Raw genomic sequence first — 16,156 nt, forward strand, 5'->3', positions numbered from 1 at the left:
GAGACTATGGACTCTGAAAAACAGTCTGAGGGGTTTGAAGTGGCGGGGGGGTGGGAGGTTGGGGTACCAGGTGGTGGGTATTATAGAGGGCACAGCTTGCATGGAGCACTGGGTGTGGTGAAAAAATAATGAATACTGTTTTTCTGAAAATAAATAAATTGGAAAAAAAATGCCTGCACATCTTAAGCCATTTTAAACTCAGATCAATGTCAAGTTCAGAGCCTGCCTGCTTGCCTACTTCCCACTGAGTGCTCCAGTCACACAGACCTCTAGGTTCTCTAGACTTCTATCATATTCACGGCACCATTTAACTAAGCCTTATTTGTACCTTGATTTTTACACATGGCTTAATACAAGATCCTCATCTAGGTTTTAAGTTCTGGGAAAAAAGGGGTCATGTCTTTTGCTTTTTCTTCCTTAGGGACAAAGCATACACCAGATGCTGGGTAAATACATCTAATACTTGCAGCTAGGTGAGTGCAGAATTGCAAACCAAATACTTAGGAAATAACAATCCAGTCTCTGACCTCCACCAACTCTTGGTAAAAATTGGATAAAAGAGGAACTGTGGTCTCAGGCACAACAGCAATGCAGAGAGAAAAACGAATACATCTGCTAATATGTATAGAAACTGTGACAAGCTGGAAATGTCACACAGAAAATTCTAGAGAGGGAAATTCAGCATGCCAAGCTTCATCTTGAGATTCCAGTAATTGAGATTTAAAAAAAAAAAAAAAATATATATATATATATATATATAAATTACCAGTTTCCTCCTCAGTGAGGAGAGCCTGCTGCCAGTATTCCTGGGCGCTGACTGTATACACCAGGTCGGAAGCCTCCAGAACCTTGGAGTCACCAGGCAGTTTTCTCTGACGTGTGAGAGACACAGGGAACAGAATAATTCAATCATGGTGAAGGAAACAACACACAGGCCTTATAAGAACTGTCAGAAAGCTTCAGCTCACTCACTTTCAACCCTGCAAGAGCCCCATAAGGAACACAGCACACCCGTACATCAGGTGTTCCCATCTGTCCACACCCCACAAGGATGGACATTGTAAGAAAACCCCTGCGGAAAAACTATTCTCTTGGGAGTTAAGAATAACAATTCTAGGGGCACCTGGGTGGCTTAGTGGGTTAAAGCCTCTGCCTTCGGCTCTGGTCATGATCCTAGGGTTGTGGGATTGAGCCCCACATAGGGCTCTCTGCTCAGTGGGGAACCTGCTTCCTCCTCTCTCTGCCTGCTTGTCTGCCTACTTGTGATCTCTGTCTGTCAAATAAATAAATAAAATCTTTTTAAAAATTTTTAAAAAGGAATAATAATTCAAAAGGAAATATATAGAGAAAATAGTTCAAGGTGTACTGAAATGTTCAGAGAAGGGGAAAGTACCAGGATGCTTTACGGGAAAAACAAAAAGAGCTAGAGCTGGCTGTAACCAATTCTGCCTTTAGTGACATCACCCTGGTACCTTGAACTTGGCAATGGTGGGAGTATTACACCTTGGGAACCAACAAATGCTAGAAATAGGGCTTTTTTTGCTTTGTTTCTTTTCTTTTTAAACAGAGATCTGGTTGTTAAATATTTATCTACACCATACAACACGGGACAAAGGTGCTGTGAAAATGCAAGTTTCTTAGCTGGGTACTTAGTAATCAGATGCATTTAAAAGCAGGGCAATGTATAAGTAAAGCATGGTCTTAAATGTCAAGGAATTATAAATGTGAGAAAATCTTTTTTATGATAAGAAAAATCATCATCACAGAGAAGTCACACTGGGATTAGACACAAATATTGTTCCATAATCGCTCCTTATTCTCACTTACAAGAAAAGAAGGGGCACCTGGGTGGCTCAGTTGGTTAAGCATCTGACTCTTGGTTTCCACTCAGGTCATGGTCTCAGAGTCATGAGATTGAGCCCTGAGTCAGGCTCCATGCTGAACACAAAGTCTGCTAAAGTTTCTCTCTCCTTCTCCCTCTGCCCCTTCCCGCCTCACTCTCTCTCTCAAATAAATAAATAAATCTTTAAAAAAAACGAAAGAAAGAAAGAAAAGAGAAAAACCATAAAGGGTTGTGTGTGTGTGCATGGGTGTTTGGGGTCGGTCATTAGAGAACCGTGGAGAATTGTCCATCTCTTTCTGATGCAAAGACACAACAGAGCTGAGCAAGTAGTCCACCGGGAGAAGCGAGAGACCACATGTCTGGCAATCTGTGAGCCCGTGCAGTCAAGGCTGGGATAGAGATGCCTGGGTAGGCTTCCAGAAGCCCCACACACAACAGTCAGGGCTGAAATTATACAAAAGATCTGCCAAGATTAACTTTTTCCCCCTTCTGATAGAGTTTTGACTCTAGCAAAAAGGTTTAGGGAAAGCTGAAACTATTTTCTACTAGGAGATGAAACGGATGTGGAATTAAATCTAAGTATGGTTTTAGAACAATTGAAAGAAAGGAGTATGCCTCACTTTGCCTAGGTGTTTACATTATTTAAAATCTTGCTCTAAATTCTGTGTACCTCTTCTAAAAATTACTGACAATTAGTTAACACTTATGCTTGCATTATAGTACAGAGAACTATTTTTATAGTGTCAATGAAGTGACTATAGTATGCAGGTTCTGTGTCATTATAAAAGAGATATCGAAACAGTTACAACTGGAAAGTAGGATCCAAGAGGTGAGTGGATACTCATCAGATTATCCCATGGAAAGATAAATCACTGTTATAATTTACACACAGTGTTTGTTAGAACAGTGTATAGCACCATAGATATTAAAGTTTGTAAGAAGATATGATATATGAAAGAGGAGAAAGCTTGTAGCCCAAAATAGGAGGGATATTAGATGAAAGCAGAATCAAAAGAGGGATAGTAAAGCTGGAGGTAGCTTGAATCAGTAATATAAATCATGACCCATTTTCCAAAAAAAAAAAAATCTCTTTTATAGCTTTGTCATTAAAATAATTTTGCAGTGATATCACCCTGCCCACTGCTTTTGCTTTCATTTGATATGGATCCCTAGCACCCCAACTTTTATTTTTAGCATGGTTCTTTACTAAAAGAAACCCAGGTTTATTTGAGAGTAGGAGGTCCCTATCTTGGGGCAGGGAAAAATAAAAGGAGCCTGAATATCTTGTTGTTGCCAAAGAACAAAAATATTTTAAAAAAATGTCTGGGTAAGGCTAAAAGGAACCAGCTTAAATTACAGACTCCCACTGGCCAAGAGGTGAACTGGAACAATAAAAAGAACACAGTAATTCTGTGAAAAGCCATGAGTCCTCAAACCAAGTAAAATAATAATAAGAAGAAAAATATTAAGTATTAATAATAAGTATTGGTCTCTGCCCCCAGATTCTGACACAGGAATTCCTTATAAATTGGGGTGCTAGGACAATCTTTGGTTCTAACATTAATCCTGGACCCCAGTTCTCAGTACAGAGCTCCTAAAACCATTGTCATTTCCTAAGTGGTAAGAGCCCTAGAACTATCTCTTGTTCTAATATTTGGTCTTTGACTCTAGTACCTGACACAGATCCTAAATCCCTTAGAATTAGTCCTAAGTGAGAGGAGTGTCTTCTTTTTCTAATGAGGCAACTCTGGGTGAGCTCCTGAATAGGGGCTGTTACAGAAGGTCAGGTCATTAGAAGTTTGGAATTTTCAGCTCTACTCCACCCACATCCCATTCTCCAGAGATGGTAGAGGGGCTAGAAATAGAGTAATTGACAATGACTCTGTGAGGAAGCTTCCATAAAACCCCAACAGGATGTGGTTCAAAGAGCTTCCAAGTGGGCAAACACATCCCCATAACAAGAGGGTGATGTAACCCAACGCCGTGAGGACAGAAGATCTTGCATTTGGACCCCTCCCAGACCTTTCCCTTTCATCTTGCTGTTCATCTGTATCTTTATTCTTTATTGTATAAAAAAAAACTGGTAAGGGGCTCCTGGGTGGCTCAGTGGGTTAAAGCCTCTGCCTTCGGTCCTGGTCATGATCTCAGGGTTCTGGGATCGAGTCCCGCATTGGGCTCTCTGCTCAGCAGGGAGCCTGCTTCCCCCTCTCTCTCTCTGCCTGCCTCTCTGCCTACTTGTGATCTCTGTCTGTCAAATAAATAAATAAAATCTTAAAAAAAAAAAAAACACTGGTAAACGTAAGTAATTATTTCTCTGCATTCTGCGAGCTGTTCTAGTTAATAATTGAATCCAAGGGGAAAGAGATCATGGGGACCTTCAATTTGTAGCTAAGTCAGATGGAAGTTGTGGGTAAACTAGGGACTTACTATTTGCAGTTGGCATCTGAAGTAGGGGGAAGTATTGTGGGACTGAGCCCTTCACCTGTAGAATCTGATGCTATGTCCAGGAAAATATTTTCAACTAAATTTCAATTAAATTGTAGGATGCCCTACCCCATGACCCAGTAATTGCACTACTAGGTATCTATCCAAAGGATACAAAAATAGTGATTCAAAGGGGTACATGCACCCTAATGTTTATAGCGGCACTGTCCACAATAGCCAAAATATGGAAAGACCCCAGCTGTCCACTGACAGACGAATAGATAAAAAAGATGTGGCATTATATATACATATAAATAACACAGCCTTCAAAAGGATGAAGTCTTGCCATTTGTAACAACGTGGGTAGAACTAGAGGCTATTATGCTAAGTGAAATAAGCCAGTCAGAGAAAGACAAATACCATATGATTTCACTAAACGTGGAATTTAAGAAACAAAACAGATGAACATAGGAGAAGGAAAGGAAAAATAAAACAAGATAAAAACAAAGAGGGAGGCAAACCATAAAAGACTCTTCAGGTAAGGTGATGCCGCCAGCTTTATTTTTGTTTTTCAACATTTCCTTAGCGATTCGGGGTCTCTTCTGATTCCATACAAATTTTAGGATTATTTGCTCCAGCTCTTTGAAGAATGCCGGTGGAATTTTGATCGGAATGGCATTAAAAGTATAGATTGCTCTAGGCAGTATAGACATTTTAACAATGTTTATTCTTCCGATCCAAGAGCATGGAATGGTCTTCCATCTTTTTGTGTCTTCTTCAATTTCTTTCATGAGTGTTCTATAGTTCCTCAAGTATAGATCCTTTACCTCTTTAGTTAGGTTTATTCCCAGGTATCTTATGGTTCTTGGTGCTATAGTAAATGGAATCGATTCTCTAATTTCCCTTTCTGTATTTTCATTGTTAGTGTATAAGAAAGCCACTGATTTCTGCACATTGACTTTGTATCCTGCCACGCTGCTGAATTGCTGTATGAGTTCTAGTAGTTTGGGGGTGGAGTCTTTTGGGTTTTCCATATAAAGAATCATGTCATCTGCGAAGAGAGAGAGTTTGACTTCTTCATTACCAATTTGGATACCTTTTATTTCTCTCTGTTGTCTGATTGCTGTTGCTAGGACTTCTAATACTATGTTGAACAAGAGTGGTGAAAGTGGGCATCCTTGTCTTGTTCCTGATCTCAATGGGAAGGCTGATCACCAAGACAGCATGGTACTGGCATAAAAACAGACACATAGACCAGTGGAACAGAGTAGAGAGCCCTGATACGGACCCTCAACTCTATGGTCAATTAATCTTCAACAAAACAGGAAAAAATATACAGTGGAAAAAAGACAGTCTCTTCAATAAATGGTGCTGGGAAAACTGGACAGCTATATGTAGAAGAATGAAACTCGACCATTCTCTTACACCGTACACAAAGATCAACTCAAAATGGATAAAAGACCTCAACGTGAGACAGGAATCCATCAGAATCCTAGAGGAGAACATAGGCAGTAATCTCTTTGATATCAGCCACAGCAACTTCTTTCAAGATACGTCTCCAAAGGCAAAGGAAACAAAAGCGAAAATAAACTTCTGGGACTTCATCAAAATCAAAAGCTTCTGCACAGCAAAGGAAACAGTCAAAAAAACAAAGAGGCAACCCACGGAATGGGAGAAGATATTTGCAAATGACAGTACAGACAAAAGGTTGATATCCAGGATCTATAATGAACTCCTCAAACTCAACCCACACGAAACAGACAAACACATCAAAAAATGGGCAGAAGATATGAACAGACACTTCTCCAATCAAGACATACAAATGGCTATCAGACACATGAAAAAAGGCTCATCATCATTAGCCCTCAGGGAGATTCAAATTAAAACCACATTGAGATATCACCTTACACCAGTTAGAATGGCCAAAATTAACAAAACAGGAAACAACATGTGTTGGAGAGGATGTGGAGAAAGGGGAACCCTCTTCCACTGTTGGTGGGAATGCAAGTTGGTGCAGCCTCTTTGGAGAACAGTGTGGAGATTCCTCAAGAAATTAAAAATAGAGCTTCCCTACGACCCTGCAATTGCACTCCTGGGTATTTACCCCAAAGATACAGATGTCGTGAAAAGAAGGGCCATCTGTACCCCAATGTTTATAGCAGCAATGGCCACAGTCGCCAAACTATGGAAAGAACCAAGATGCCCTTCAACGGATGAATGGATAAGGAAGATGTGGTCCATACACACTATGGAGTATTATGCCTCCATCAGAAAGGACGAATATCCAACTTTTGTAGCAACATGGACGGGACTGGAAGAGATTATGCTGAGTGAAATAAGTCAAGCAGAGAGAGTCAATTATCATATGGTTTCACTCATTTGTGGAGCATAACCAATAGCATGGAGGACAAGGGGCGTTAGAGAGGAGTAGGGAATTTGGGTAAATTGGAAGGGGAGGTGAACCATGAGAGACTATGGACTCTGAAAAACAGTCTGAGGGGTTTGAAGTGGCAGGGGGGTGGGAGGTTGGGATACCAGGTGGTGGGTATTATAGAGGGCACAGCTTGCATGGAGCACTGGGTGTGGTGAAAAAATAATGAATACTGTTTTTCTGAAAATAAATAAATTGGGAAAAAAATTAAAAAAAAGACTCTTCACTCTAGAAAACAAACTGAGAGTTGCTGGAGGGGAGGTGGGTAGGGGGATGGCGTAACTGGGTGATGGGCAATAAGGAGGGCATGGGATGTAATGAGAAATGAGCACTGGGTGTTATGTGCAACTGATGAATCACTAAATTCTACCCCTGAAACTAATAATACACTACATGTTAACCTAAAAAAAAATATATAGTGTCACAGAGAACTGCTCAGTGTGGGGGAAAAATCCCAATACCGATGTCAAATGTGTTGTTAACTGTGTTAGCATGGACTAGACGAATTAATACCATTAAAATGTGCATCCTGCCCAAAGCAATCTACAAATTCAAGGCAATCCCTATCAAAATACCAAAAGCATTTTTCATAGAACTAAAACCAATTATACAAAAATTTGTTTGAAACCACAGAAGAGTCCAAATAGCCAAAGCAAAGTTGAAAAAGAAAAACAGCTAGACGTGTCACAAGTCCGGATTTCAAACCATACTACAAAACTATAGTCATCAAAACAGTATGATACTGGCACAAAAACCAATACATAGATAATGGAAGAGAAAAAACAGCCCAGAAATAAACCCATGCTTGCATGGTCAATTAAACTACCATAAAAGAGGCAAGAATATACAATGGGGAAAACACAGTCTCTTCAATAAATGGTGTTGGGAAAGCTGGTCAGCTACATGCAAAAGAATGAAACTTGACTACTTTCTTAAACCATGTATAAAAATAAGCTCAAAATGGATTAAGACCTAAATGTAAGGCCTGAAATCATAAAACTCCTATCATAAAACAGATAGGCAGTAAACATTTGGACATTGTATTTATTTGGATCTCTTTCCTCAGGCAAAGACAACAGAAGCAAAAATAAACAACTGGGCAGCCATCAAAAGAAATGAAATCTTGCCATTTGCAACAACATGGATGGAACTAGAGCATATCATGCTTAATGAAATAAGTCAATCAGAGAAAGACAACTATCATATGATCTCCCTCATAAGAGGAAGTGGAGACGCAACATGGGGGGTTAAGGGGGTAGGAGAAGAATAAATGAAACAAGATGGGATTGGGAGGAAGACAAACCATAAGTAACTCTTAATCTCACAAAACAAACTGAGGGTTGCTGGGGGGAGGGGGGTTGGGAGAGGAGGGTGGGGTTATGGACATAGGGGAGGGTATGTGCTATGGTGAGTGCTGTGAAGTGTGTAAACCTGGCGATTCACAGACATGTACCCCTGGGGATAAAAATACATTATATGTGTATAAAAAAAAATAATAAAAATAAAAATAAACTGGGACTACATCAAACTAAAGAGCTTTTGCCCAGAGAGAGAAACAGTCAACCAAACAAAAAGGCAACCTACTGAATGGAAGAACATATTTGCAAATCCTACATGGGATAAAAGGTTAATATCCAAAATATATAAAGAGTTCATAGGAGAATACACCAAAAAACCCAAATAATCCAATTAAAAATGGGTAGAGGAAAACAAAGAGATGGGTAGGGGAACTGCACAGACATTTTTCCAAAGGAGACATATAGATGGTCAACAGACAAATGAGAAATGCTCAACATCACTAGTCACCATGAAAATGCTACTAACAATGGCAAGATATCATCTTACACCAGTCAGAGTGTCTAGTATCAAAAAGATAAGAAATAATAAGTGTTAGTGAGGCTGTGGAGGAAAAGGAACCCTCATGCACTGTTGATGGGATTGTAAATAGGTGCAGTCACTGTGGAATAAGCATGGAGTTTCCTGAAAAAATTAAAAATAGAAATACCATATGATCCAGCAATTCCCCTTCTGGCTACTTATTTGAAGAAAACGAAAACACTGATTTGAAAAGATCTATGCACCCTCCTGCTCACTGCAACATTATTCGTAGTAACCAAGATATGGAAGTGACCTAAGTGTCCATTGATGGATGAATGGATAGGAAAGATATGTTATAGACACATACAGTGGCACACTACTCAGCTCTAAAAATGAATGGAATCTTGCCACTTGCAACAACACAGATGGACCTACAGGAAGTTAGACTAAGAGAAACAAGTCAGATGGAGGAAGACAAATACCATATGATTTCACTTATAAGGAATATAAGAAACAAAACAAATGAACAAACAAAACAAAATAGAAACATTCACAAATTTGGAGAACAGACAGGTGGTTGTGGGAGGGGAGGGGGATGGATGGATGGGCAAAACAGGTGAAGGGGATTAAGAGGTACAAAATTCCAGCTACAAACTAAGTCAGTCATGGGGATGTGAAGTATGGCATAAGGACTAAAGTCACTAACACAGATGGTACCTAGGCTTACTTGGTGGTGATGGTTTTGTGATGTATAGAACTGTCAAATTACTATGTTGTACCCCAGAAACTGGTATAATACTGTGCGTCGACTATACTTCAGTTAAAAAAAAAAAAAAGTGTCGTGAGTGTGTTAATAGCATGAGAGGAAAGGAGAGACACACCGGAGGAGGGGGATGGTTTTCATTCCAGGTACCCTAAAGCTGTGTCATACCTAGATCCAAGGACGCACCTGAGAACGGAAACACCCAGCTCTCTTTCACCGGCCACATAAAATTAGTCATCTGGACTTGGGGGGATAAGCTCCCTAACATCTCTCGAGGGTCTCTCCTCTCCTCTAGCCCTTGTTCAAGCTCTTAGCTCTTCCAGCGGGATTACAGTAAAAGCCTCCCCAACAGGTCTCTCTTGGCATCTGGTCTTCACTTGCCCCTCCCCCCATCCATTCTCCTTAACGCTGAAAAAACAATCTTTCTAAAATACATAGTATTTCCAGACAATGTTCTACAAAAGGAGCCTCAGGGATCTGTCATTTTTCTTACAATCTGTTTTCCTAATTTTTATTTTTATAATAAAAAATCACCATAGACATCTATAGGAATGACTGCTTTATAATCAACTTCTGCCTCATATTTTCTATGATTAGGATTCAATTTGCTCCAATGAAGGCATGCAGTACAGGGGAAGGGTTCACAATAATTCAGCTGAAGTCAAGTGGTCGGAGAATTAAGGTATCCCCTGGCCCTCAGAGGTGTAGGTGTGCGGACCTCAAAAGGACTTCAATGATAGCACCCTAGCCACCCGGCAAGCTGACTCACTGTTGTCCAGACCCTATCTCATATGCACCAACGCACCACATTTATTAGCAATAAATGTGTAAATAAATTGTGTATTGAAGTACTTTGTGTTTTTGTTTCCAGAAACAAAATGATGAGGTACTCGTTAAATGCATATTTCTTGAATGCCCGCAAGAAAGCTGAAGAGAATAGGAACAGCTTTGCTCACTTATTGCCTCATTAAAAGCAGCATTTAAGAATTGATTGGTCAAAGGTTTTGGCTTAAGTACAAGGTATGATTATTCTGAATTAAAGAAAAAAGTTTTGAAAATTTCAATTCCACTTTGTACATCAGACGTTTTCTGCATCAATGTAATTGAATTCAAACTGCAGAATGTAATTAAATATAGAACTGGACCTCAGGCCATATGTTTTTACTATTACCCAGTGTCAAAGATTTAGTTTCAGCAAAACCAAAACATCTATCCCATTATGCTGACCCCAATATACCACTTCTATGTTTTGTTTATAGTTTATCTTAAAATTGGTTTCAGTTTTATCATTGTATAAGACAATTATAGTAAGGAGATTTATGTCTGTAACTTTATTTTAGTGGCAGAATAACAAAAAATAATTTGAGAAAATACAGAGATTGCCACAGAACAATTTCTCAAGCTTAGGGGGGCGCCTGGGGGGGCTCAGTCAGTCAAGCATCTGACTCTTGATTTCAGCTCAGGTCATGATCTCAGGGTCATGAGATCAAGTCCCGTGTTGGGCTTTGCTCTGGGCACAGAAACAGCTTAAGATATTCTCTCTCTCCTTCTGCCCTTCCTGTCCTCCATCTCTTCAACCCCTTGCTCCAGCTCTCTCTCTCTAAAAAATAAAAAAATAGCTCCAGCCTCATCTCCCCATGCTTCTGCAGAAGGCCCTTTCGCCCACATCCTCACCTTACTAAAGACTGCTGGTTCTTTATAATTCTGCCCAAGGGCATGAGGAGTTTTCCCTGCACCTCTCTGCAACACCGCCTCTCTGCCTGCTAGTGAGATCTGGAGAAGATCGTGTGTCCCCACGGCACCCTATGCATTCCTCCCTCGAATCATCCTCAAACAGTATGATGACCTCTGATATCATCTATGGGTATCTCTCTCTCAGTGGACCGTATGCTCATCCCATCCTTCCAGCAACCACAGGAGGTAGATGTTATCATCTCCCCATTTTACAGATGAGAAAGTGGAGGCTCAGGGAGAAGTAATTTGCCAAAAGTCACAAAGTTATTAACCAGGAGGACTAAGTTGACTCTAAACTGTTTGTTCCAAAGCTTTTGATGTGGCAACTACACAAGACCCAGTAGACCTCTGTTTCTGAAAATCTGAGTGGTTGAAAAGCCAAAAAACACATTTGGAAATCTGTTAACTCACCTTGAGCTTTTCCTTGAGAATTCTATTCCTTTGTAGTTTTATCATTTCATTTCTTTCTAAAACAGCCTCCCGCTGACTCAAAATAGCTTGCTAGGTTGGGAAAAGAAATGAAAGCATGACAAAGAGTCCAAGGTTATGGAGAGTGATACGGTGATAAGCTACACAGTTATTTCTGGCATAACTTCATTTGGCCCAGACAAATGTGTATGGCTTTGAATTTTATAGTATTAATCATGAAAAGTATTATTAAAAATAGCGAGTTCTGGGGCGCCTGGGTGGCTCAGTGGGTTAAAGCCTCTGCCTTCGGCTCAGGTCATGATCCCGGGGTGCTGGGATGGAGCCCCGCGTCGGGCTCTCTGCTCAGCGGGGAGCCTGCTTCCTCCTCTCTCTCTCTGCCTGTCTCTCTGCCTCCTTGTGATCTCTGTCTGTCAAATAAATGAATAAAATCTTTAAAAAAAAATAGCGAGTTCTTGCATATGTCCAAACTCATTAAGTTGTTATATGAAATGCGTGCAATTATTTGTATATCAATTGTATACCAATGGAGCTTAAAAAATAAAAATAAGTAGTCCGTACTTACATTTCTCGCTTTTCTTTCCCTGAAAATGAAATTGTAACAATTACTTAACTCGTTTTGTGTGTCACAGCAGTCTTTCGACTTTCCCTAAAAGCAGTATATACGGTTGTGCCTTAATTCCTTCACATAAGCTTTCTTTGGTCCAAATGTCCTCTCTTCTGATCTACCTCCAGTGTCCACTTGAAACAAGTGTCTTTATTTCTCATTGTTTTGTTGGTGCTGGAATTTTCTGTGGCCCCATCCCCCGGCCCAATCAAAATGCAGCCCCCTCTCTCTGGGTCCCCATAACACTTTGCTTGTCCCTCTCTTATAACCTTTAACCTTCTTGTAAGACAGCAGGCTTGGTGACTAGGTGCTGTGCCCTTCTGGATGTGCAGCCCCTACCACAGTGTTCAATAAGGGCTTCATAAATCTGATGGAATAATGTTCAGTTGCAGATTTGGCACTGGAAAGGAGCACTGGAGATACTATTCTGGGGCAGGGGGCGGGGCAAAAAAAGCCTGCAGGTAAAAAAAAAAAAACCAAAACAATTGAAGCTGAAGTTCCAACCTAACCCATGAGAGCAAGAAGCCGGAGAAACATCCTTGGCCTTTTTCTTTACCCTAGACGGTGTCTCTGCTTCGTGAATTCCTGGAGACATGGGTGCAAGTTTCGGGGGGGGAGGGCAGAGATGACAGGTGACCGGTAAGAATGCTCTAATTAGATCAGGGAAGTATTAACAACATTCTATCTGGTGACCATAGGCCCGTGTACCCAGGACAGACAGGTTGATACTTGCTGTAAGGGTTAAGAACACCCCCTTTCCACTTTAAAAGCATGCCAGTTGAGAAGGTAAGTTATAGCTCTCTTGGTTACAGAGGTACAGAGATCCACGTGGAAATGGGCACACTTTAACATCTATTAAACTCTAAAATGCTTACCTTCCACTAAAATTTAGTCAGAATGCTGTTACTTTTGGCCAAAGCTCTGAAACATCGAGAACCTTGTTCCACAGGGGTTTAAAGCCTAAAACAGAATCTGACACTTTAAGGTTGTGCAATGTCAGACAGCACTCTAGACACTGCCTACCAGCTGTGGGGGTGTCTCCACGTCCCATATCTGTGGGGGCCAGCACAAGTCTGAGAGGTGCTCTTTGCATCTCCTACACATGAGTGGCACCCTATATGGGGACAGACTACTGGGTATTGAGCAGCTACTATGTTAGAGAGCCCACAGTGTTCAGATTCCCAAGGCAATCTACCTAAGGCCCCAAGGGTCCTAATGTCCTCGGAGGTTCCCCAGACTTCTCTTTTATCCCCAGCAGTTACTTCCCTGGGTCTGAAATGCCCAGGAGTCAAAGCTCTGTCATTACAGCAGTTGGGACCCATAAAGGAAAGCCCACAGGCCCTCGAGCCCAGCCCTGTACCTCAGATATTCCGGCAGGTGGAGTTTGTCGGTCTTGGTGACCACCAGTGCCACGTCCCTGCAAAAGCCCCTTTGGCAGGCTTTGATGCTCTCGTTCAGCAGGTCTTCATGGGCTCTCCCTCCAGAAACTCTTTCAATGTCACTGATCACCCAGATCACTGAGCATTTATCAATGGTCTGTGAAACAGAACCACAATAGTTTTAAGAATGTAAGTGGCATCTCAGTTGTAGAGGACATGAGCCCTTAATGTATCATTTATGTCCTCCGCCCATTTATGTCGCTCTGTCCCATCTCTCTTCCAGTCCCGCCTCTCAGCTCTCGCCACCACATTCTCCGTGTACCAGCCAGGCTGAGCTTCTTGAATTTTCTCAGATGTAACTTGGTCTTTCATCCCTCAGGACCTTTACACTTGCCATGACCTCTGCTTGACTCCCATTCGCCCTTTGGATTGACCACCCCTCCTCTGCACCCTCCAGGTAACAGATACCTGTTACGGTATCTCTCAGACTTAGTGCATAGGCTGGGCTCTCTGTACCCCTTCACCCCGCCTGACCCCACACCACCCCTAGAACTGTGAGGTACTTGAAAAGAAGAGGTAGCACTTTGCGGCTTAGAATTCACATCCCCCTTTGGCACAGCGATTGATCCCTCCTGGAGGCTTCATAGCTATTTGTGGCATTACTGATAGAATTCAAGAAATCAGACCTCCAGCCCCAGATCCATCACTGGTTTGCTTTACCTCAGTTGTCTCCTAGGGAAAATTATTGTTTTTCCAGAACTAGTTACTGGTCATGTGTTGACCTCAAAGTTATCAGCACAGGGCATCAGTTCCAGGTTTGCCCCTTCGTATGCAGCACACTGCCACCACGTGGGGGCAAGGAACCCCTGGAGACATTTTTAATTGTTATGACTTGGGGTAAGCTAGTGGGGGGGTAGAGGACAGGAATGCTGTTAAAACATTCTTTAGTGCCCAGGTAAGCAGCCCCCCAAAATGTCAACAGTGCAGAAGCTGAGAAATCTTGGGTTTTGAGTTGTTTTTAACCAGTGAAATCTTTTTCAACTGAAATCTTAGGACAACTTCCAAAAGATTTTTTAAAATTGAACTGCTTTAATTGAATTGGAGATGGAGGGTTTGGAGCCCCCCACCTCCTCAGCATCCTCAACCCTCTGTCCATGCACCTCTTGGCTTTGTGGATCATTATTTTTAAACTGTCTATCTCCGAAGTTAGACAAACTTCACCGTTTCACAGAGGTAAAAGATCAGGAGGCTAAAGATCAGTTTGAAGGCCATACAACTATGGGCCCTGAGCCTCCTCCTTATGGAGGGACTCCCCTTGAGGCACGAAAATAAAAACAACTGGCTCCCTCCATTTCCCAAGCTATAATCTATCTAGGGAAGCTTCTAGCTCTTCAGTCAGGTTGTGGAAGATCGCAGGATAGCAGGCTACCAGTTCCCGCAGGGCAAGGCCTCTTTCACCTTTGTATTCCCACGGTCCTGGGAACTGCAGGTGCTTCCTAAATGTTTATTAACCTAAGAGGACTGCAAATTTCTGGCCCTACACAAGGCTCTGACTGCCAGGACTTAGTCAAGTTAGAGGCTCAGAAGAACGAAAAAGACTACCTAGAGCAACTAAATTTAGGAATGAGTGGGGTGACATCCATGCCAGCCCAACCCTTCCTCCCACGAGGAGAACGGGGCCTCCGAGGGCTCAGGCGACAGGCTGAAGGTGTCATGACTTCAAGGCAGCAGACAGTGGCACATGAATTCATAACAGTATTAGCTTAGGGACAGCAAGGCGGGAAGCTAGAGGGAAGAGGGAGGGGGCCATGTGCTCTGTTCTCCCTAAAAAGTGGGGAGTCTTTAGTCACTCCACGTGAGAGAGTCTCACAAAACCACAGGCATGCAGGGGAGCTGAGGCCAAGCAGAACAGGCCGGGAACCATCCCTTCACTGTAGCCTGACCTCCTCAGAGAGGCTGATCTGGGCCAGATCTGCCGGCTCCTCTGTTCTGCGGCCTTTGACAGGCTGCCCAGCATATCGCAACTGGCAGCAGCCATGGCTCCCTCCAGGGAGAGAGGCTGGCTGCCTCCCTACGCTGCTGCTCCCAGGCCTAGCCTGCAACTAGCCAAGGCTGGCTATTTCACTCCAAGAGTGACAAGAACCTCAAGAAACAAAGGCCCTCATGTCAGGACCTGAGCAGACTGCCAAGGGGAAGGACGTTCAGACTGCCTGTATCTTAAAGAACTGTTGCAGGAGGTCCTGTGGGAGAGAGAGAGAGAGCCTCAGCTGGGAAGGTGGGGACCTGCTCTTGGGTTCAAATTCTGCCTTTCGATAGCTGTGTGGTCTTGGGAAAATTACTTCCCCTCTCTGAGCCTTCATTTCCTCATCCATAAAATCAGGCTGATTATCTGTCAGCTGTCCTCCTGTCATCCCGATCTTGACTGCAAACTAGTCTCAAAGCTCCCCTGACCCACAGTCATGCATTTAGCACAAATCCGCAGAATTTAAAGTTTGCATATAGCAGAGAATTGATGGTTCTTTATGCAGCCTTCTACAATGCAGAACTGATCATGACTCCCTGATCCCAGCCCTCACGCCCAGTGCTCTTTCAGCTCCTGTCCTATGCTTCATTTCCATGTTCCCACCCCATGCTTCCGAGCTCCTCGCCTGAAGATACCCTTTCTCTCTCTCTCACATACCCCGGTACCTCTCGTCGTTCGAGCTTCCCCAGGAAGGGTAGTGTTTAAGCC

At 42.4% G+C, this 16,156-nt stretch overlaps 1 protein-coding gene across 1 annotated transcript in view; it reads right to left on the minus strand.

The window, feature by feature from the left end:
- NUGGC (nuclear GTPase, germinal center associated) overlaps positions 1 to 16,156 on the minus strand; it is a 56,032-nt gene that overhangs the window by 20,395 nt on the left and 19,481 nt on the right. Inside the window, exons 8-11 of the mRNA XM_044268057.1 lie at positions 13,407 to 13,582; positions 12,005 to 12,023; positions 11,425 to 11,514; positions 767 to 872 (exon numbers count right to left, since the gene is read on the minus strand). Of these exons, the coding sequence (XP_044123992.1) occupies positions 767 to 872; positions 11,425 to 11,514; positions 12,005 to 12,023; positions 13,407 to 13,582 (391 nt within the window). The remainder of the gene's footprint in view (positions 1 to 766; positions 873 to 11,424; positions 11,515 to 12,004; positions 12,024 to 13,406; positions 13,583 to 16,156) is intronic.

The sequence above is a fragment of the Neovison vison genome, chromosome 11, assembly GCF_020171115.1.
Source record: "Neovison vison isolate M4711 chromosome 11, ASM_NN_V1, whole genome shotgun sequence".
NCBI lineage: Eukaryota > Metazoa > Chordata > Mammalia > Carnivora > Mustelidae > Neogale > Neogale vison.